The following is a 22,704-nucleotide window of genomic DNA, read 5'->3' as shown; positions in this document are numbered from 1 at the left end:
GGTTTTTTATTTCATCTCTTGTAATTTTAAACTAGACCGCGGTGATTTTTTTATTTCAATAAAATACTGACAACTACTTCAAAATGCTCTGCCGTGGGAGTGCAAGTTGTTAGCCAGAACGGGTGAAAATTAATGGATTATCTCTTCATCGTGGCTGATGGAAAACGGAATAAATTGTTCAACGAAATTCAGAGTTGAAAGTTAATGAACACAGCACTTTTCAGCCTTTCAATCCATCAAAATTTTGTATTTTCAATGTACCCACCAGTCGGAACTTTAAATGAAATTGTAAAAGTGAGGATCTCTGGCATCGGAATGGATTCGAAAGAAGGAAAAAACAGGAGAATTTATTTTACCGTTATTACGAGTCTTTTATCCATTTTTTTTTCAACTCTCGGTTGTAGCAATTTCGAACTCGAGATTAGACAAACTCATGTCAATATTTCGTATTAAATCCTTAACGCATAGGGACACAGCAAAGAAGAAAAGAGAACTTGGGATTGGCACAGAAAAGTTAAATGAAGCATTTGAATTCACATAGTTTAACACGCTTCCATTGCAACGAACGCAACGCATTCAACGGTTAATGATCATGTTATTACTGAAAGCATCAACACAAAATCCATTGATCATCAACCCTTAGATACCTTTCACTGAATAAGGGCGGGTTTCCTGTGATTCATGTTAAAGAATCGGAACTGTAGCCGCAACGTTAGATCTTTCCGTACTGTTGAGGAAATAATTGTTTTGTGAATATTGCACCATACGATATACCCCTAATTACATTCCTTTAATTGGTTTCGTACAAAGAGAACATTCTCAAGTAGTCAATTTGTCGTGTGGGAATGTTGGGAATGAATAGCATCAAGAAAAAGAAAAATAGAAGTGATTAGGCACAAAAAAACGAGAAAAAGCCAGGGTTAATCCTCGAAATTAATGCACGACGAAAAATAATTACTTTGTTAGAAGCTGACAAATATAAGATAATCACAGTACTCACTGATGAGTGGCTATAAAAAGAATAATTAAGCACTTTGAGGCGTAATTGGGGTTTCTGCTGGGACAACCGAAAAACCTCCAGGACCAGAGCCAATTGCAATTGTCTTCGCACGTGCCAATGCTTCTATGCGGCAGACTATTTGATAATCAGGATTTAATTACATATTGTTGTTGATAATTGTGAGTACACGGCAAAAAACAATTTATGATTTTTCTATCAAAACAATTGCACGTATTGAATACGCAAATATCAAGGGCTAAGTGAAATTTATAAAGTTGGAAAAAACTCGGTGAGAGTTTAATTCAAAAATTAATTTGAGGAATAATTTTTTTTTTTGCGAACTCATGTACTCTAAAGTTAATTCGATCTTCGCAATGAGAAATGGGAATGTTAAGGCATGCGCAACACTGAATGCAATGCAGGAATAGCAATAGTTACCTCTGAACAGCTATTGGATGAAGTAAAAAAAAATCGCAAATCGAGTGAATGAATAATAGCGGATGATATTGAATGAATGTTGAATTGGCTAAAGCTCTAGGATAGACTACGAAGCGTTTCATGGGAATTCAGTACTTGTATTCCACATAATCTACGTACTGGCTCCCTGAGGATCAATAAATTCGAGAAATTAAAGCATAATCAAGCGGGGATCGTCACAGTGTTGTCATTAATCCTATTCGTCATTGAAATGGCTAAATGATTCATAGAGTGTTCACCGATTCGCTGTTTCCATGTTGGCAGTAATTGAATAACTGTTTTATTCAGTAACGTGGTCACTTATCGTTGATGTTATTGATAGGAAATGTAGTTTCTTATTTTGATATTTTCTAACTGGACTACAATCGAGATACTGTCACGAATTTTTATTGTAATGTAACGATCATTTGCAGGAGCATCATAACCCCCTGAAATATCCAAGCTCATTGTTCTGTGAAAACTTCCTGCTTGCCCATTTTCACTTTGATTTTAATAGTTGGAATTAAATTTATGGTCATATCAGTTCTGATAACTCGATTATCATGTATCAAGGTACGTTAAAGTACTTACTCCTGTCAATATTACGCTGCAGATGAGCTGCAACGCGATGTCTGGCATCATTGAACTCGAGATGGAGACCCAATCGCAAAAGGGTGGGATTCTGTTCAACCAAGTGTGTTATTTCCATCTCAATTTTATTACCCAGCACCTGTGATCTCTATCATAAAGATAAAAATACATCTTGTAGAAGAAAATGGACTAAAAGTATTTGGAACGGAGGGAATCGAATTTTTATCATGATTTACCTGATTTGAACAACGGAATTCTTCAATGGATTTTGTATTCAGGAGAGCTCTGATGAGTCTCACCATCACTGTTGGGCTAATGAAATTTGTTTCCACACTGAAAATTCAAAGAAAACATAAAGATTAGTGGAAAATGTTTACTGCAGGAGTCAATTATCGATTAATTATTTTTTTGATTGCATTTTCTTACTTGAGCACTCTAAGAGTCGAGTTTTTCTCCATCGCTTCGGCCAGTCTCATGGCCGTTCTGTCAGTTAAACCAACGTTCGTTAAACTAAGTGCTTCCAAGTGTGTATTCCCCTCCAGTGCTTCGAACAGTTGAATGAACTTTTCCTCTGAGATATTCTGAAATCAACATAAAAATTTATGCATGTAAATTATGAAAGAAGTTCGATTCCAAACAATATATAAATTTTTGGATAAATATTTCTGCATCTTAACAAGATAGAACTTTTTTTGTCAATAAATTATTTGTCGAGAATTTCAAGATTTATTTTGCATAGTCTACAGAGTAGTCTATTGATTGTTTTTGATAATTTCACTGGTAACGTTTCATATTGCCTTTATCAACAAAAAAAAGTAATAAATATAAAATTTTAGAGAAACTTACTTTAATGTTGTTCAAATTGAGATCAACAAGCTCACGATCATCTTCACGAACTTGTTTGATCGAAGCATCGACATCTGTGTCATTAGGTGGATCCATGGGAAATACTTTAGGTTGGCTAGCTTTGGTAATACCATCCCACCCAAGACCAACAGGTTGGCCAGTGTTGAGTAGGGATGCATGATATTGATCTTGATTCATCATCGAATGAAATCCAAGAATGGCAGCCAAATCAATGATCTCATCCTGAGTTGCTGAGGAGAGAGCCTGCTCATACTCTTCACCAAGATCAATGGCAATTTGTTCATCAGCCTGTTTTTCCTTTATGTTGTCTTGAGAGGGTGGGATCCACTGATAATCAATAATCATGTAAAAATGTTGGCCTCAATAATCGAGTAAAGACTAAGGTGATTTACTTACTTTTTTTCCTCTTACAACACCAGGTACGTATGGCTTCAGTTCTGGAATATCCGGTGTTTCTAGCGCCTGTTTGTTTATATGCTCAATGAGTTTTTTACGATTCAGAGGACCCGTTGGGCTCTTGTCACACTCGTAACTACAACGTTGCGATGGTGGCATAAAACTATCCTATTGAATCAAGGACAATTTCATAATTAGTAAATTAGCCTCATAATATCACATCTCAGTTTTTTATGAAAATTTTTTCCTCAATTGAAGAATTAATTAAATTAAATTAATAAAATTGGCACAGGTGTACAATTAAAAAAATAACCCCATTTTCCCAACAATTCAATTAACACTTACATCTGGATCAACTTCTTTGGCTAACATATTGATTTCCTCTGGCGTGAGCTGTGACAGCAACTCATCGACATCAACATCATCATAATCACTCAGGTCCTTTCCATACAGCTTGGCAGCCGTCGTCATGGTGCTTTTTTTGTGGGACGCCGATGTCTAGAAAGAAACAAACCCCATGATGAATGCACCTCAAGCCACATCCCTTCTTCAACAAAAATACCAAAAGTTTATCACCCACAAGCCCTCAACTCTCACCCCCCACTTCCCACCTGAAGACGATAAAATGCCCCTAAAATTCGTGCCCCTGGGATCCCTCACCTGTGCAAATCTTATCAAAATAAACGAGACCCTGAAGATAACGACTGAAAACTGTTACAAAACCTCACGACGTCGAGTAATCAACTGACAACGAAACCTCCACTCCTCGATTTAATGTTCTCGAGGCAAAATGCTACAGTAAAAGCCGGCTGATGCCCTCTGACCCCGTATCGATTTTCATTGACAACTAGACTTGCCAAATTGGCATTACGACGACATGAAAATACATTAGCAACCACAACGCCACGATAAAATGGATGAATCGAGTAGCTTAACCAATGTCGTTTATCGTTCCAGTTCTATTAACTGGATCATCGGATTTATTCTATTTATCCACAATTACTAACGGAAATAACAAATGGAATAAACCTCACCCACTTATTCACAGACGCACGTTTCAATGCAACTGATTTGCCCACAGACAGCGCCCTTCGCGTAATCCAGAACTGCTTCGGGCTAACTCGAGTTCAAAACAATGGGGCTGGAGGGGGTACAAGCGAGGATATTGGTAAGAGGTCGTTACTCTCGGGAACTCACTAATTACGTAATTTTAATTGAGTTTTTTTATTCACAAGAAGTTTGGAAATGTGGGAAATTAGGGCTGGAGGAGGATGTGGCGGAGTTAGGGGAAATGGTTTATGGAGAAAGTAGCGCGCAGATGGATCGCGCATCTATTGACGTTTGCTCGAGCGCGGGAAATTCAAACTCGTCGTTTTCATTTTTTTTCCAGAAATAGGGGAAGTATGGTTTCATTAGAGAAGTAGAAAACTGTTGGGTGGAAAAAAGCCACGTAATTTATTTCAATGGTCTTGTTTAATTACGAAACAGATAGAAGTTAAAATGTTAATTTATCTTCTGAGACATTGCGTGAAATGATTAGGAATTTAATTAATGGTTAAGTTTTCGTTTGTTCTCTTATGTGAGAAAAAACGTATAAATTAACTGCTTCATTAATTTTTATTGTAGAATTCCGTAATTAACTCATTCATTCTTCTGTTAGACTTCTGAAATCTATTAATTCGTGGAATTATTTTTGGAATGATTACCATCTCAATTAATTATCCGGATTGAGACACTAATTAGCGATGACTCTTGATGATAATGAGAGAATGCAAGGGAAAATGAAATGCAAGACTATATCGCGGCATTGAATACTTATTAATGTAGTCTCGTGTAATGATTACAATTAATCCGCAAAATTTAATGTGAAGAGGAACGCGCCCTCGAGCAAGCGCCATTAGACGCCAAGTATTTGACGAGGTAGAATAGCAAGACGGGCTTCACCGTGACCTGTCGTGTCGCCTAAATCCATCATCGCTGGCCCTCGGTATACCTACCACTACAGCATTTACATCCGAGTGCCTACAGCTGCCTCGAAGATCGGAATGCCCTGCGGTTATAGTGGGTTATGCATACATGTCAACTGCCTCATTGCCATTATGCACAAGCGCAACCAGAGTATTCAATTGAATTTCACGACGAAGGGGATTGTGAATAGGAGATGTCAATAGAAAGTACCGGAAGGCGCGTGTTTAGTCAAATGAGAGATTTGTTGGGGTATGAGTGGAGGGAATTTCACGAAATCTGCGGATATATCGAATCTCTTTTAACAGGACATTATTTCTATTGTCATAGAGGAAAAATATGTCAGTACTTTTCACATTTTCAGAAATTAATTTTCAGTAATTTCATGACTCACCCAAAAAAAAAAAGTAACACTGCAATTTTACGCGCAATCGCCGAATACATTCTGCAATGACCCCAATAACCCCTTCAACCTCTTCCGAAAATACTCAAGGTCATCCCAAGATTTTCCATGAACTCTGTCAATATCCCTTCATAGAAAATAATGGCAACGAGTAAAAAGCAAGAAGAAATCTTCCAGGAAGTCTCATCACCCTCCCCGCCCTCCACCCACAAATCATCTTCCCCGCCATATCTCATCTGCAGGACCTGCCGAAGTGATGGCCCACCGCGATCACGGGGGCTTTTTCCACCGCTCGTTCGGACACGAGGGGTTTCAGAAAATAGCTGAAGCCTCCTCGCTCGGGTCTGGCATCCACCCAAAGGTCTATACTTGGACATCGTTCGTGCCTCGATTATTAATAGTGAGAAACAGCGCGGCCACTGGCCTTCTCGTGAACTAACATAACCGACATCCCCAGAAGACCGACTCCCCGACAACACGAACAACGGAACGGGTGATCTGACGCCCGTGACCTAGGCCCGTATTGATGATGACTGCTGCACACTCAACTTAAACGATTTATTTGCACACACCTCCATTCGTGTGAATAAATAAAAATCATTCACTTGAATTAATATTTAAAAATGTTTAATGTCAGATGAATTTTTTTTACTTCATCGCACGATGAATTATTCATCGATGAGTGATTAATAAGTGGGAAATAGCGTGGGCTTTTATGGTGGAGAGGAAAGGAAAACACGAGATTAATTAAATTCCCCTGAAATACCGAAGATGGAGTAGTTTCTGGGTCATTGTCACGCTCAGTGGGAACTTTACGCAGTTTCTAACAGACTCAATGGGTTTTTGTTGCTATCGTGTAGATTTTTAATGCAAGAAGAGTGTGAAAAACAATGGGGGATAGTTTCCTTCCTCTTGATTTCAACAATTGAAAATACATGATTTTTTCGCGGCTTTCACAGGTAATTTCACTGAGTTTTTCATTTTCAAAGAGTTCGCAAATACGTAACTACCCTATTTCCTTTGTTATTAAAGATTTACGCTTAAGAATCGCATTTGTAAGAACCAACAACAACACTCAAACAACATTTACATAAAGCAACCCGATCTGCAATGAAGGATATGTATCAGAGCCAATTAATTTTGTTCTCACTGAGGAGTGAATTTCCTCAGACGCAAAATCATTCTAACGGGTAATTTTTTGAGAACAAATAGTATCAAACAGTTTTTGGTCTTCACACTTTTCTTGATTGCATTAATAACAAAAGTTCTTCGTCGACCACGGTTTTTACTCAAGCAAGTTATTTCTGAGAACAATTTTTCTTCTATTAGAATAAAGTTTGCGACAAAGCAATACGATTTACAGCGAAGAATATTTATTAGAGAAAATAGATTTCATTTTTCCACGTGAGTGAATTTTCCCAGAAGCAAATTCAATGTTAATAATGAGCAGAGAACAATGGGAGTAAAATTGAAGTTGAGAGGATATAATAGTTTACAATAGTTGCGGGTAGAAAAACGGAGAAGGTAATATTCATCTTTTTATGCCACTGAACAAAAAGATTGCACATTGTACATGTAGAAATACCGGCCAAAATACGTAATTTTAAGACAATGGGCAGCATCAAAACAATAGGGCACAGGTTCTTTCTTTCTGGTTGCAACAATTGAAAATAGATGAGTTTTTCATCTGTAACGAGTTTACAAACGCAAATACTAGTAATTTTTTCCAACCAAAAATCTTCGATAAATATTCTGCGGAGCCAATAAATTTCATTTTCACTTGCGAATGAATTTTTCCAAAAGCAAAACAATTGCTAATAATAATTCGAGTGAAATGGGAGCAAAATTGAACTCAAGAAGAGGTAATATCTAACAATAGTTGCAGGTGAAAAAAAACGTGAAAGATGATGTTTATTTTTTCATACAGTTGAACAAGAAGCTTGCACATTATACATGTTGAAACACTGGCCAAAATACTTGGCAGACAGACACGCGAAGACACGGATTCTTTAGTAATCTTATGATTAATCTACGTCACATGGTGCGGAGATGTCTTTTTATGTCATGCAAAAATTGATAAACTGTCTTCCTGCATTATCACGGTATTTCGATCTACTTGGTGCGCAATTTTTCCCGCTCATGATGACCGCACACATAAAGTGAATATTCAAAGAATTTCGATGAATCCAAATTGAAATTGGAATGACAATCATAAAAGTGATGCATTTAATTTATGTAGCTCTATGTAAAAAGGCAGTAAAATCTTGTCAAATTGAATGCAGAAATTCAGGGAAAAGCGGTTCACTCAATCATCAAAGGAAATTTCGCATACAAGACCGGAAAATAGAGGGGAAGTAATGCGGTTACGAAAGCCTGAATGACCCGTAAAAAGCCGGAGGATGGGTTCTCGGAAGATGGACGAAATTATCTCGGCGATAAAGTTCGGTATGGCTCCGTTTTGTTGTTTGGCTTTTCGTTTTTTATGCTCGCAATTCCAAAGAGTTGCTGGGACTAGCTGGCTGCAGGCCTACTTTAAGACACATGTATGTGATCTCCAATGCACGTCCTGAATTTATTTTGTTTCAAAAGATCCAAGACGAAATTTTCATTCGTTAAATTTTCCAAACTCCTCGAAAGTGGAAAATTATTAATATTATTTATCCGAATATCTAACGATCGCGAAGAAAGCTAGAATGTTTTGCAGAACATTTTCAACACCATCTCTTCCAAAGTTTTCTTATAAGATCGTAAAAATTAATAAACAATTTTTCCACGTACAACTCATTGAAAATTTTGGAAGATCTTAAAAAAATGAAATCATAGTTCCTCACATCTTTTATCAAACACCATCTTTCCAGCATAAAAATGTCAAGCAACACCTCAGACCTCCAGAAGTTTAATCGAGACCTCGAGTCGTGCTAAATGTCAACACGACTTATCCCAACGATCTAGGAATTCTCGTATCAAGCCCTCTCACAATCTAAAGCTAACAGACCCTATCGCCTTGTCTTACTTTCACTTCTGTTCCTAAATCAGCCAGTGACTTTTTTTAATGCCCCTGAAGATATGCCATTGTTCTCTCAAACCGATCCCCGGGAATTATGACGTAGAAAAAAATTAAATTTAACTGCTTCTATTGTCAATGCACATATTTCACTCGATCTGCATATTAGAAACTATGCCCATGACATGTGTATGCAAAAAAACATTTTTTATGAAGTGTGAGAAATCCCACTGAAAAAATCTAGCGCTTTCTCTAAGAAATTCTATTGAATGTCTTGACACAATAGGACTCATTCTGTTGGAATTTCATAAGTTTGGTCTTCAACGTGTAAAAAGATGACGAAGAGAAACATAAACTTTATGAAATCAGAATTTTCTTCACATCTGCAGTAATTTTGTCAGACATCAAACTGATCCTTAATTTATTCCAATCGTGATTTGTTCAGAAATTATTGAGGGTGGAGTTGATTTCACGAAATTTTTTTCATTTCTCAAAGAAATATTCCAGTTTCCCCCGATACAGGGTGAAATTTAATTTTAAAAACTTTCCAATTCATGATTTTCTTGTCTGCAACGGTACCACTCAATAGTCCAACATAAAACTCATCTTTTTTCGTGAGAATATCCCCGCTGATTGATACACTCAAATAACCATCATGATCGACTAATGAGCAGTTATACTCTCAATGGTAGCAATTACTTTCATTCGAATGGACGGAAAAACAGGACAAGTTCGTTCTAGAATATAGAACAAGAAATGGACCCGGCGCCCTTTGTTCTGAGGTTTTAAGAAAAATAAGCTTTTCGACGTGTTAAAATAACAATGCTCGATCTCAAAAGAACTTCATTCTCAAACAACCTCCACTCCGTCTTTTACTGGAATTACAATAATCCACGACTAACGAGCAGTTATACCTCTCAATTACTTTCATCCGGAAGGAAGTGAAAAAAAATGAAACGTTCGTTCCAGAGCATTCACGATGAGGCATAAGCACGCGAATGTTATATCAATTTTATCCTCTAAAGCCGTTCGTTTCAAGTTTAATGGGTGAATCCTAGCGTTTCATGTTCCGGCGCAATGCTCGTCCCGTCCGCAAGCTGTTACTTAGAGACAACCAGCGAAAAAATTTTATTCTTAAAAAAAATTCAGGAAATGTGAATTGACACCTTGTTGTATCTCAAAATAGAAAACTCACACGTACCAAGTTAAAAATATCCGTATATTTATCGTTGACCGAATAGAGATTTAAATAGAATTCGATATTTATGATATTCCATTTTTCAATTGGCGAGGAAAGAGAGAATAATATTGGAGGACAGTAAACAAAATAAATTCACCAATTTAATTGGCATTTAAATGGACCAGTGGTCTTGGACAACATGAATGAAACTGACGTATCCCATATACTCAGTAATACACAACAGTTACACTAAAAGCCACGAGAAGGTGCCAAAGTACCGACAACCGGCAAAATATTCACGAGCGTAGTAATCACGTATCTTTCTCATGTACATAATTCTATTTTAATTTACCGGTCAACGTTTACCCCTGAGTCGAGCCAAACCGGGAGGAATTATCAGAGAAGCACGTGCGGTAAACGCCGGGTGCATTGATTTCTAATGGTTTGACGTCTATTGGTCATCCCAATAAATTCTTCCCAATTGATTATTCATTTTTATGTTGAACATGACGACGTTTAAGAAAAATGCCGGGCTTTCATGAGTTGATGATCAAATTTCAGAAAAGAAGTGGATGTTAACTAAATAATTTTTTTTCACATGAGTTATTAAGTAGTTTAATTTTTTGAGTGAGATGTTTTTCCAATTTCGATTCTGTCGCCAATTGCCAATGTTTGATAAAAACAAATGGCTCGACAGTTTTTTAATTGACAATCACAAAATAGAACGATTTCGGAAGGCCCTCCAGAATGTTATTTATAGTTGAAGAAATATAAAAAACATTTTCTACATTTCCCCCAAACGCTTGTGTTATTTACATCATAAGAACATATGAGGGTTTTTGTAGCTAATAAAAATATTTTCTTAAGGCACTCCCATGATTCTTTTCGCTGAAACCACTCGTTTAGAAGAGAATTCTGGGTAATAAGACCTACTAAATACCATTTGTTCAACATTTTGTTTAGTTGAAAATTTATATTCAAAATGAAAGATTTTCCTGAAGTCAGCAAATACCGTTTTTGCGGCTAACTAAGTTTTCAGCGAAAAATAACACATGACGTTTCTTCAAGTTGACCCACCGCAAAGATGAGTCAATCATCAATGAGATGTAAAAGCACGAGAAACAAAATATTTTTTAAGTTTGAGTTAATCATCAATTTGTCTCGAAGACGAATGGCATTGACCGAATATTTGAGAAACTGAGTCGAAGGTGAGAAAATTTCTAAAAAAAATACCTGTTGATGGTGTTCTCTAACACCGCTTGTTATCGAAAGCATTCCACCATTAAGAAGACATTTGAAAAAGTCATTACGGCAGTTTTATTCATAATTATTTTATCGAAAAAATGACCGGTTTGTTTGATTACTTTAGAGACATTTCCCGGTCAATATAATTTCTAAGGAACAATGATTTTTGAAAATTATTCTGCTCGCCATATTCAGGTCTCAGAAGTAAATGTCATCCACTTTTTTGTAGTTACAAAGTTACTTAACAAAAAATAAATTGCATCAAGTAGAAAATGAGTCGAGTCTTTCAGAGGTTTCATTTAATTTTGATTTGTTCCAATTCTTCAAAAAATGTAAAACAAATACCCAATTGATGAATTTACTCATTTTTATCAACGCTTACTAAAAAAAACGAGTACCTTCACGTGAAAATATCAGGAAAACTGATTCAAGAAACGAAATTTTAAGTTAAAAAAATATCTCCAAAATAAGTTCAACGAATTAAATTAAAAAATCGGCTATTCCCATCAATATGCCCTGCACTCACGTCAACTCACCCAAAACAGAACAGATTGATAATAAGTGAGTCCCAAAAAACCTCAACTCACACAGAATAACACGTCTAATGCGTAACTAACAAGAACACCGGAGAAGTGTTGAGATGCTACTGGAACGAGTACAACCGAGGGACTAATACAACCGTCCCACTGGAACTTGTACGAGGTGAACCACGAATGAGTGAATGGTGCCTGCATTGTACTATCCACTGAGCATTGCGAGAATTCCGTAGTTATCCATGAAGATGGGATGGACTTTCACCATTTTGAGAACATCATGTCAACAGAATCTCCTTTCAACTGATAAATTATCAGCCTCAAGTATATTCAATTGATCTATAATCGTGAAAATATAAGCAAAATAAATGATAATATTCTTCCCATAATGAGCATGAAAATTACGAGCGTCGAGATACCAAATGGTTGATAGTCATGCTGATGTCATTACTGAATATCTGAAGCGATGATGTCATTGCTATTACGGACTTGTCACACTTGTAGAGCTTGTCCTAATTGAAAAAATGTGCTCTTGAAAAAAAAAAACTGAAGTCTGGAATAACCCCCTGGCAATCGCCTTCAAAGTATCCCTGCATACAGTCAAGTCTTTATCTCTCTAAAGATAACTTTTAGCATGAACCAACAAAGGCCATTAATTCCAAATTCCCGAGTCTGACAATTTTTCAAACAAAGACGAAAGCCAAATGTTTAATATTCAATTCCAAAGACGAAAGCCAAATTTTAATTCCCACCGCTCTTTGTCACCAATAAAAACTCTCCAATTTCTCTTGAAACAGCTAAAGTTGTAGGTCTGGTGCATCAACGGAATACGAATCCCGAACAATGATAAAAGTCACGAAATTAACCATCCATGGTAACTCCCCATTAATGTCTCTCCAATTGTCCTTTCACCGTGACTCATGCGAATGGTTCACTACAAAGGCGAACACAAGCCGAATCAAGACAAAAGAATCAGCATGATATTCGACCAAGTGGAGGGGCCAAGAAAACGTCAACTTTCTTGGCCAATATCAGGCATAAACAAAACAACTTCCCAAACGTTTATTTAAATCTTTAATCTTTCCGAGATCTGTTCACAGATCTTCGTGCTGTCGGAGCTGACGACCTTGGAGGCCTGGCAGCAATCCTATACGCTGTTCTAAAGACTTGATGACAGTTGGGATCTTTTACACGCTATTCGAAATGAAGGTAGATCTTCCCTAATTTTCAAAAGACGATAACTTTCTGAATTCATTCCCATTGTCTACCAAAAAATGCTTTTCAAAGGATTTAATGCCACTCGTGATGATATGTGTAACATTCGAGCCAAAGTAGCGAACTTCGATTCATCCTATACGATTCTGAGAAAAAGTTATTACATTGCTGATTATTTATGTAATATTTAAGATGGAGAAACCGAAATTTCTGAAATCGTCTTGCTCAAGAGGTAAAGGACAATAAACCTGATAGTTCCTCTTGTTCTTTCACCACTGACCTAATCTCTATTTGATGACAATTCTCATCATCTATGAAACGTCGGGGAAAAAAAAGATAAACTTCTTGACCAGAGTCCTATCGACCCAGAAGACATTGTGACCAAGAAAATGAACGTATCGAGATGACAAAAGAGACAATGCCAATTGTTATCCTTCAGTATTTTGATTCAATCTATCACCACACCATCTCACCCCATCGTCAATCGGCGGTGAGGTAACCTCCCTCCGACTGCTCCTCGTAGTAGTAGTTGTGGTGGTCTTCCTAGTTGTCTTTCTACTGGTCTGGGAGACAGTCTCAAAGGGTTTCTCCCAATCCTGAAAGACCTCAGTAGTCGCCATGATGTCAATCCCCTCAATAAATAAAACTAAACAATAGCCAACACGAAACTGATATCCAAAGAAGATCACAGTCACATTTAGCTTCTGATTAATCTTAAGACCACTGGTACCAATTTCAATCAACACTTGTGGCACATGACTCGTCACAAATCTACCCCAGATACATCAACTGATCAGCATTAGATGCTGTTTAAGTAGACTCTCGAATGGGCAACACCAGACTGAGGGTCCAGTCACAGTACTAGGATAAAATGCGACTACGAGACAAGTGCAGAGCCGCCTACAGTGTGCGCGTCTGCAGTCTATGTTTCCAGAAATACAGGGAAATAGGGGTATAATTAGAGACACTGCAGTGAGATATGAACACCGCGATGGAGAGCCATGCACACTCAGAGACGCCGGTAATGTCATCAAAACAACTTTAAAGTCAAAGAGAAATTATCATGGATTGTCTACCAGAAAGATTAATAAATAACATACGACAAAATTCTGAGAGGACCTTTCACCAATGAATTACAAAGCAATGAGGGTTGATTCTCATTATGATTGTGCCATTAATAAACCGCCTCCACGTGGGCATCCCAAGGCAAATTTTCCTCCGATAAATTCCTCACTTTGTTTTTATCTTCGAATATAAATTATTTTTGTCCACCTTCGTCACCGATTATTTACGGTGTTGTCCTATAAATACGACGATTCGCTGAATTATTATTGAATCGAATGAATCCTATGGTCTCACCACATTGTTGTACGTTGAGTTGATACCACGGTGAAGAGCCCTGGTGGTCCTTCTGGTTGTCTTTCGTGTCGTGGTAATGCTCTCGTAAGGGGAATCCCAGTCGTGATAAATTTCGGTTGTAGCCATTTTGATCATTAAGAGCACCACAATCACTGACAATGAAACAATCCACAAACAATTGAACACTGTTTCACCCGATGATTGATCATTATTCTTTGGAGATATTCAGATGGGGTAGCTGGAGTCGCACAAACAGCTACTGTTCAACGTATGGACTCGACGAGACTGAGATTCAGGAGTGGAGACGGGAAGGGAATAGGAAACTGACAGTGGTAAGGGGCGTCTGCAAGTGAGTTTCCAGAAATACCATGAATATAGTGTATAATTAGGAAAACAGGGGGGAAAGAGCAGGCCGTAACGGAGGAAAGTGAAAAATGAACATTTCAGAATTTGCACGTGCGTTCCAACGACGATTCCTCGTCCTGATAACCTCCCCAGTCATTTTCTCAGCAATTATATATATTTTTTTTCATATCGATTCCTCGCTATCCATCAACCTTTTAATGGTCGCACCAGCGAAATGGAAAATTTTAAGGCATCGCAACTCATCGGATGGTGGCAACGTTTGTTTGCTAACGCAGAAATAATATTTGGCAGCGTTTCGAGCCTTCCGTTTATGTAAGAGGCCAATGGATAGACCTATACTGCGTTCAATAACAATGTTTATCATCGATCTTAATTATTTTATTCGTCCTCCACGTGGACTCGCACTGTTGACAATGTTTTTATTAATTCGAGAAGTCGTGTATGGAATTCATTTGATTTGTTTGCGAGGGGGGACGCAATAATTTCGAATAAAATTCTTTGGAATGAAACCCCCAGTGATTGCCAGTGTTCCGAGCAATGTTTTGGAATTAAACATATCATCGGCCAATCATTCTTCCAATGCAAATTGTGAAAACGTCTTTTAAGATCCCGTAAATTATATGTGTTCAGAATTTCTGGGTGCAAACCGGAAGATTCAATTGAGATGAATTTAGAGGTGTTCAAATATATTTAAGATCTGCGGAAAGTCCCTGTCACTTTAAAGATATTTGGACATATTCACTGGCATGAAGAGAATGAAACTTCACGGACAGTGGAATAGTAATTCAGTGCAGTGACATTGAATTGAATTTACGGGTAAAAACATAGATTTTCATGTTGTCAAGTTGTAGGAAATTGAAAAATTCAATCCCTCAATTCCTGAATTCAATTCAATTCCTGGATTCAATTCAATTCCTGAATTTTTCAACAACACTTCTTTAAATTGGCATGGAATGATTAACTTTAAATTTAGTTTCGATGAAGTTTCCTTCCGAAAAAATAAAGCCCCCGTGCCCCATTATCAAAAATCTATAGATCCCATATGAATATCAGTTATTCTGTCAGTCTTCCTCTGTTCTCTCAAAAAAAAAATATCATGATTCACGCTTACGTGCGCGATCGGTTATTTTGGATATCGCAGAAGCATGTTTTAAGTTGTTTATAACACTTGTAGGAAGATATCTATGAAATTTCTTGCAAATACGTATTTTCACTTGGCTCATTCCATACCTATTTAATCCAAACAAATGAAAATTATGTCGTAACGTTATTTCCTGCGCATCATACTGTACTTTTTGAATTGTTTATGTTCATTGCAAAGAGGAAGTAAAGTCAAATAATTCATTCAAGTTATAATAAGTTCCATCCCTAATTTCGCATCGTCGTTTGAGGTAATGGACCGAAACCTCATCATTCCAAACGTCAGGTATCTGCATTTCCCCCCCCCGATGATTTATAGCCAGATCAACTGTTCCCTAGATCCTCGTTAGATGGCGTTAAACATTGTAAATATTTCGGAGCTTGCAAGCTCGATCGGTCTTTTCATCAGCTTGCAGATGGCGTTTCAATATTGAACATCAGGCCAAAAATAAAAAGGCAATTCAACTCCGAAGACAATTCAAATTGAGCTCGTTAAAATCAACAATCCCAATGAAAAAACAATTCAACGATGACAACAATTGCACAACAGTTCATTCACTAGGCATTCGGAGAAATAAGCTTGGATATACAATGAAATGGAAATTGCAGTGGGTCATGTCCTTCGCAACTTCAAATCAGAATTAACGCAAGATCGTAACTGTGGAGGCGCAAACGAGGTTAAATTTATAGACCATTTAGCAGGCCTCTACTATCTGTGAAATATACACGCGGAAAAAAAAAGAGAGAGTGATGGAAGACCTGTTGAAGTCTCTCCTCAAGGTTGACGACATTACATTCGTGGAGTATTTTGTTGCAGTTTATTTCTGCTATTTCATGGATATAATCTGTGTGAAAGGATGCACCCACTAGAAAAGCTTCTGTTTCGAGTTGAAACATTAAGACGTCCTCTCAAGGACCTTTTGGTTCTGCTGTATGACATCTTCATTCTCCTTTGTTCCTCCACATAGTTCATTTTTCATTTTTCTCAATGATTGAACTTATTTCATGAGACAACTAGACATTTTCATACATAAGAATCATGAAGTGACGGAAAAAGGAAACATCATCAAAAACATCTCATGATTTAATGTCTTGAATCTGATGACTTGTACGTGGAGAAGATATGAATATGTGCCTGTGAAATATCTTCATTTAGACGAAAAAAAACTGAATAACGTTTCATAACGTCTGATGAGTCTTTGATCCCCTGGATATCGTATTAGTGACATTGCAAATTGTCCGAGGATATGCACGAAAAATAGAACAAAACGACAGGGATCACCGAGTTAAAAGCTCCCTGTCGTACTTGTCTGTACTACTGACGTCTGCTGTACATATCCGTGACGGTTGGATGCCAGTTGTACCAAGAGAAGGCGCCCTCTCTTGGCAGCCAACATGTTCTCCATGAATGAAAAATAATTCAGCAATCAGAGCTGAGTTCCCAGGGGGGATTTGGACACATAAAAGAATAGAAACAACAGAAGAACGTTGCAAAAATCGCATATCATTCGAACCATTGATATACGTAGAGATTCAGTAATCTCCATTAATATTAATATCCAAATTTCTCTCCAGAAAAAAAATTTTTTCTGCGCCCATGAAAAAAAAAAGAGATGAGTGCCCCGGTGGATCTTCACAAGGAGCAACCCACAACATCCAAGTATTAAAAATACAGCTGAAGAGAGTGAGACAGCAGCGTCGAAATATCTTTATTTTTGAAAGCAGTCAAACACACTGAACTTTTTCCACCCAACCGAGGTTTGGGAGCATTGACACGACTTGTCGAGTTTCATAGGCACGTGCACAATGTAAAATGGATCATTGAAAATCGATTGGGGGTAACCACTTATGAAATTGGATGCGCAGGTGATTTTAAAATTGCGTGAAATTTCTTGAAATCTCACAAACTTGAAATTATCAAAGTAGAAAACTGATAATAAAATGGTTGAAAATTTTCACTGAAATCTCCAACACATTTCCTTAAAATTTTCATCACTTGTCAATTCCGTAAAATTTTAACTTGTCGATTAAAAACATAGAATACCATAATCTTCCTTTCTAAACCCAGTTCAATGTCACTGCCCTGAAAATTCTCCAAATCGTTCTTCCCCAAAAATTTCAATGTATCTTCACCACTCCATACCTGGAGTGTAATGCCTCCCCAAACATCAAACGCCCAATGACAATGCCACTATCTCCAATCCAAAAGGAGACATTACCATTAGGTCGTAAAAAAAGCGTTTCGATACGTTCGGAACAGCTGGCGACACTTCGTTATACATTATATTGGCGACCATACGCCATTAAGGCTGACGTTAAGACCGACGATCATCGAGTTACTCTCGTCGGACTTTAACACACAGATTCACTTACGCACTGACGGTATTTCCATCCAGCTATTTCGTTCTACTTGAGTTTCCACTAAAATCCCCAACACAAATCTGACTTAGTGTTGAGCAATGGAGGATCACGTACTTCCTGTTCAAAGGTTTTGAATAGGAGTTAGAGACAGCTATCAATTCTTGTTAAGACATCAGCAGTTGATTGTCCAAATTCTCCATATACCAAACAAAAATGAACATCCTCCGGGGCCCTTCCATTGGATGCGGAACATTATGATCCATTAACTCCACAAGTAGACATATTTTTGTTATTTCTCTGTCTGTCAGATACCCTGCCGAGCCCATAAACCAACATTGCCCCAATATGTTTATTCAACAGCATCGAAGTGTCATCTGTCATGATCCTCAAGCAGGTGAAAGAGTTATCAGTCTGTCCGTAATTTCCAGTGGCTCGCCTGGTGGAAAATCCGTCACATTGGATACAGTCCCAATGTACAAACACCGTGGATAATCTATTTCTGGACAGTAAGAGTGGAATTAGCCAGTGACTGTGAAGCGTAGCGGTAAACCATCGACCGACTTTGCTTTTCCCTCACTAATTGAGATACCCTGACACCGTGATAGTTGTGTCTCAACAATCCATGAGAAAGCATCGAAGTAAAGTGTTTTTCCGAGGATACCCATCATACCCTAGGAGAACTCCGTAACTCAGGAATATTACATGAGGTGAATGCATCAAAGACAACTGCAGCCTTCTGTCCTCAATTAACGAACCGAGCAGCAAATTGGCCTAGCTCTTTGTCGTTACGAAAATCAAGCAAAATGTTAACGTTGTTCGCGCTCGTTTGTCCGTCGTTCGCAACGCCGTTGCGCCGTCTCATGTGTGTCCACTGGGTACACGATTGATGCTCAATGTCTCATGGTACACCAACAACCCCCCATCAATGCACTCTTCCGGCTGTTGATGGCTTTGATTTACGTAAAGAGTCCATTCTACGAAATGGGATACGCGGAGCAAAACTTTGGATTACAGAATTTGTAGAAAATGTAATATTCACAGCATTTCAATACTGTCCTGTTTATAAATTATTGTGGGGCTTTTCTCCTGGCAACAGTCCCGAACCAGCACCCTCGTTTCTCAACCATCAGCTCAATGCTCTGTTTCCTTCTCCGACGCAATTCTCTAATCGCCAATAATTTCCGATATCGGGGTAAACATTTAATTGAATCCATCATTTAAAGCAAGAAGACGTTTAAAAAATCTATTCCAAGATCTTCGTCTTCAACCGTTAACCCTCTTCGCTCTTGCCTGCTGTTCTATGTTCGAAACTGTGGATTTTAGAAATTGGAGAAGCCGTAATATTCATAGCACTTCAATACTACGATTGTAAAGAGCAGCATCCTGTTTATAAATTGTTGCCGGCTTTTCTCCTGGCAATGGTCCCGAAGTACCCTCATTTCATTCTGAGCCATCAGTCGAATGTTCTATTGGTTTCTCAATTTTCCCGCTCCCAATCATTTCTGACGGCGAAATATGACAATGAAGTAGCATTTAACGTATCATTCAGGATATAATCTATCTCCTCTGCAGGGAAATTCAAAACTGATGATGGACTCTAGAAATCTCTTAACACATTTATTAACGCTGTTCACACTCGCCTACGAATCTACGATTGAAGCTTTGGCTTTCAGACATTGGAGAGGCTGTAATACTCATAGCACTTCAATAGCGAGATTATACGCTTTCAGTATCCTGTTTATAAATTATTACCGGCTTTTCTCCTGGCAACAGTCCCAAAGCAAGCACCCTCATTCTAAGTCATCCACTGAATGCTCTGTTTGTTCCTCCGACTCAATTTTCCGACTACCAATAATCTCCGACACCGGCCCATAACGATAATCACGAGACATCTAGTTTTTCCTCCCCAAATATAATATTTTTCTTCTGAACGAAAGCTTAAAACTGGGAGTGAAGCTTTGAAAAATTCCAAATTATGTACAACATCTGTTTAAACATTATCTTAAGACTCAAAGAAAACAATAACCCGTAATTTTTATTCTCAAAATAATGAATTCCCCGACGGATTAGGAATCACAAGATGCCTGAAACACTGTGGGAGGATCCAAACCGCATGCATGAGCGAACAGTAATAATTCAAATCGTCAAGAGCTTTGCCAAGGGGCGGTCGTTGTCTATGACCCTTTCGGTGAATCAACCCTCATCCATTTCCAACAATGAATCTATATTCATACGACAAAATACCGGTTAAAATTGAAAGATGTCGTAGTAAAAACAATTTTCACGTCATCAATGACGCTGAGGTTTCCACAATTGCCAAGTATGACGTTTTCTCGTCACATTGATCACTCAGATGACCTTGAACCTCAATGAAAATAGAAAACACCCCTTGGACGTGTGAAACTGCATCAAAATGACTGACGTAGAGTCCCCGCCTACACCTGCCACTTCTGTATTTATAAGAAAAAAAAGGGGATAAACATCTTATATTAACCTCAAGTCATAACGCAAAGTCTGGAGATATCACTCATATTATTGGGCAATTGTTTACGTCGCCACTGCGAGTGTTCAAAAGAGATGAAAAAGAATCCAACAACAGCCTCACATCTCCCAAGATTCATTAGCAACGAGGAATTTTCAAGATGAATAGCAGCGCCAAGAAGTGTTTCGCTTGCCTGGTTGAAGCTTTCGTCAAAATGGAAATCAATTTATTACCTTTGGCCGTGAGTATTGCCAGCACGACAAGTAACCTTTCATCAGGATTAATGAATATTCCAAGATGTCTGAAGACATTCTTCTCCCCTCAGTAATGGCTCAATACCCTTTGGATACCAATAAATTGCAGTTAACGGATGAATTTTCCTTACATCGACTATTCTTGAGACGCCTCTGAATCAAATTGAATCGATTGGAACATCACTGGAAATAAACGGAAGCCCCTGGCTCGGCCTCGATGCTATTTTCATATTCGACAATCTTATTCTGACTTTCCTCTTTTCAAGCGCACAACACTGAATTCGTCAATAAGTCGATTAAAATGAAAACATCGAGAGGATTAGTATCTTTCTAGAGACGAATGAAAAAATCACGTGAACGATTTGACTCTTCAATATTTAATCCTGAAAGCTCAAATAGCCGCATGAAAACGAATGCGTTCAGACGTCAGCCAAAAATGTGGTCTTCGAGATGTGTTCGTGTCAAATTTTAAAACATTTATGTGAGACTGGTTGAAGGTGTGAGGGTGGCAGTATCTCGACAAATATCTGAAATTATCCGCTCGACTTTGAACCACTCGGTGTTATCGTGGATAGATCAAATCATTTCGGTAAAAACAACCGAAGAAACTGGTTGAAATATCCGAGGGAAGATGGAACAGAAGGTTGTTTTGGCTTCACCTAATTATCAAAATGAAGCTACAACAAAAGATTTCCATCGTTCACATCCATAGCTGTCGGCGTCACCTGCCGAACAGTAACGTCTATCCAACAAGCATCGAAGAAGCAACGATGAGGGCATCGTGCACGTCTGCCAGATTCTAAAATCGTTTCTGACATTGACGCAGAATCACACCGACATATCGTCAAATATATCAGGGGACCAGTACCGGCTCGACGGAAAAACAAAACTGAGAAATTAATTTTCCAGGTCATCTCCATTCAGTAATCCCTTCTGTGATGTAATCTTCCTGATTATACCATCAATTGATCTATCCCACATCACCTTAGAATGAATAAATCTCAATCCGACCTAAATTCGTCGTAAACGGAATCATCAAGCCCAGCAGAATCACCCCACAAGCCTAGATTATCCATAACCAACAAAAAGAAATAATCGTAATAATTCATCAGAATGAAATGCACATGGTGACAGCTATATGCTCCATCCCACCAGACTTATTGCTCCATTAATTCAACCTTAACAGCTCGTTAAACCGCGGAACGTAGCCATCTCATCCAAAAACAAAGTTCAATTGATTCATAACAAATAAATCTCGGATAATTGAATGACATTTAAATTTGGCGCGCGTTGTCTCAAACCGCTGTTGCAAGCTTTGAAATTTTGAATTGTCTGAGCCCAAAGCTCCTCCAGCCCAGAAGAGTAGTGGACCAAAAAAAAATAAATGACCAACTTACTTCTTGAATCTTGTACCTCGTAGTAGTGGTTTTACGTCTGGTGGTGGTGATTTCATATGTCTCTTCAACAGTTGCTCCATTCTCATCCAATACCGTGCTTGTTGGATCCACTTTAACATCCACCTCCTCCTTGACATCCTGCTCCTCTTCATACTTAGGTTCATCATCATCATCATTATCTCCATCCTCTAAAACTTCCTCTCTCACGTCATTGTCTTGTGGGCTGACGTCATTGTCATGCGTCTCCATCACTTCCATGTCTATTTCCAATATTTCACAGAATGTATCACGCCCTATGTTGGCTCACCAAACTTTGCCAATAAAACTAATCACCAAATAATACTTCAAACACAGGAGATTGATTTTTTCTGTGATGAATATTTCATCAATGTGTCCCGGAGAATTCCGTGATACCGCCAACGCGATGCCTGATGTACTGAAGCCAACTGATGCCGTAGAACACCAGTGGCCAATAAGCAACGCCACCAGA

General features: G+C 38.1%; 1 protein-coding gene across 13 annotated transcripts in view; it reads right to left on the bottom strand.

Annotated features, from left to right (window-relative positions):
* Positions 1 to 22,704, bottom strand: part of Tmod (tropomodulin) — a 29,718-nt gene that overhangs the window by 4,569 nt on the left and 2,445 nt on the right. Inside the window, exons 1-9 of one of the 13 annotated variants that reach the window (XM_064125524.1) lie at positions 22,215 to 22,663; positions 3,656 to 3,808; positions 3,311 to 3,478; positions 2,894 to 3,241; positions 2,474 to 2,628; positions 2,284 to 2,380; positions 2,048 to 2,195; positions 1,001 to 1,135; positions 648 to 727 (exon numbers count right to left, since the gene is read on the bottom strand). In XM_064125524.1, the coding sequence (XP_063981594.1) occupies positions 1,026 to 1,135; positions 2,048 to 2,195; positions 2,284 to 2,380; positions 2,474 to 2,628; positions 2,894 to 3,241; positions 3,311 to 3,478; positions 3,656 to 3,808; positions 22,215 to 22,472 (1,437 nt within the window). In that variant the 5' untranslated portion in view covers positions 22,473 to 22,663 and the 3' untranslated portion in view covers positions 648 to 727; positions 1,001 to 1,025. Of the gene's footprint in view, positions 1 to 647; positions 728 to 1,000; positions 1,136 to 1,438; positions 1,605 to 2,047; positions 2,196 to 2,283; positions 2,381 to 2,473; positions 2,629 to 2,893; positions 3,242 to 3,310; positions 3,479 to 3,655; positions 3,809 to 3,970; positions 4,235 to 4,344; positions 4,556 to 11,643; positions 11,857 to 13,328; positions 13,694 to 14,214; positions 14,409 to 22,214; positions 22,664 to 22,704 lie in introns of those variants that run through there. The other 12 variants (XM_064125541.1, XM_064125550.1, XM_064125517.1 and 9 more) reach the window with 12 other exon arrangements.

Source organism: Diachasmimorpha longicaudata, chromosome 1, assembly GCF_034640455.1.
Source record: "Diachasmimorpha longicaudata isolate KC_UGA_2023 chromosome 1, iyDiaLong2, whole genome shotgun sequence".
NCBI lineage: Eukaryota > Metazoa > Arthropoda > Insecta > Hymenoptera > Braconidae > Diachasmimorpha > Diachasmimorpha longicaudata.
Note: the sequence above shows the minus strand (reverse complement) of the source record. Positions and strands in the feature narration are given on the sequence as shown.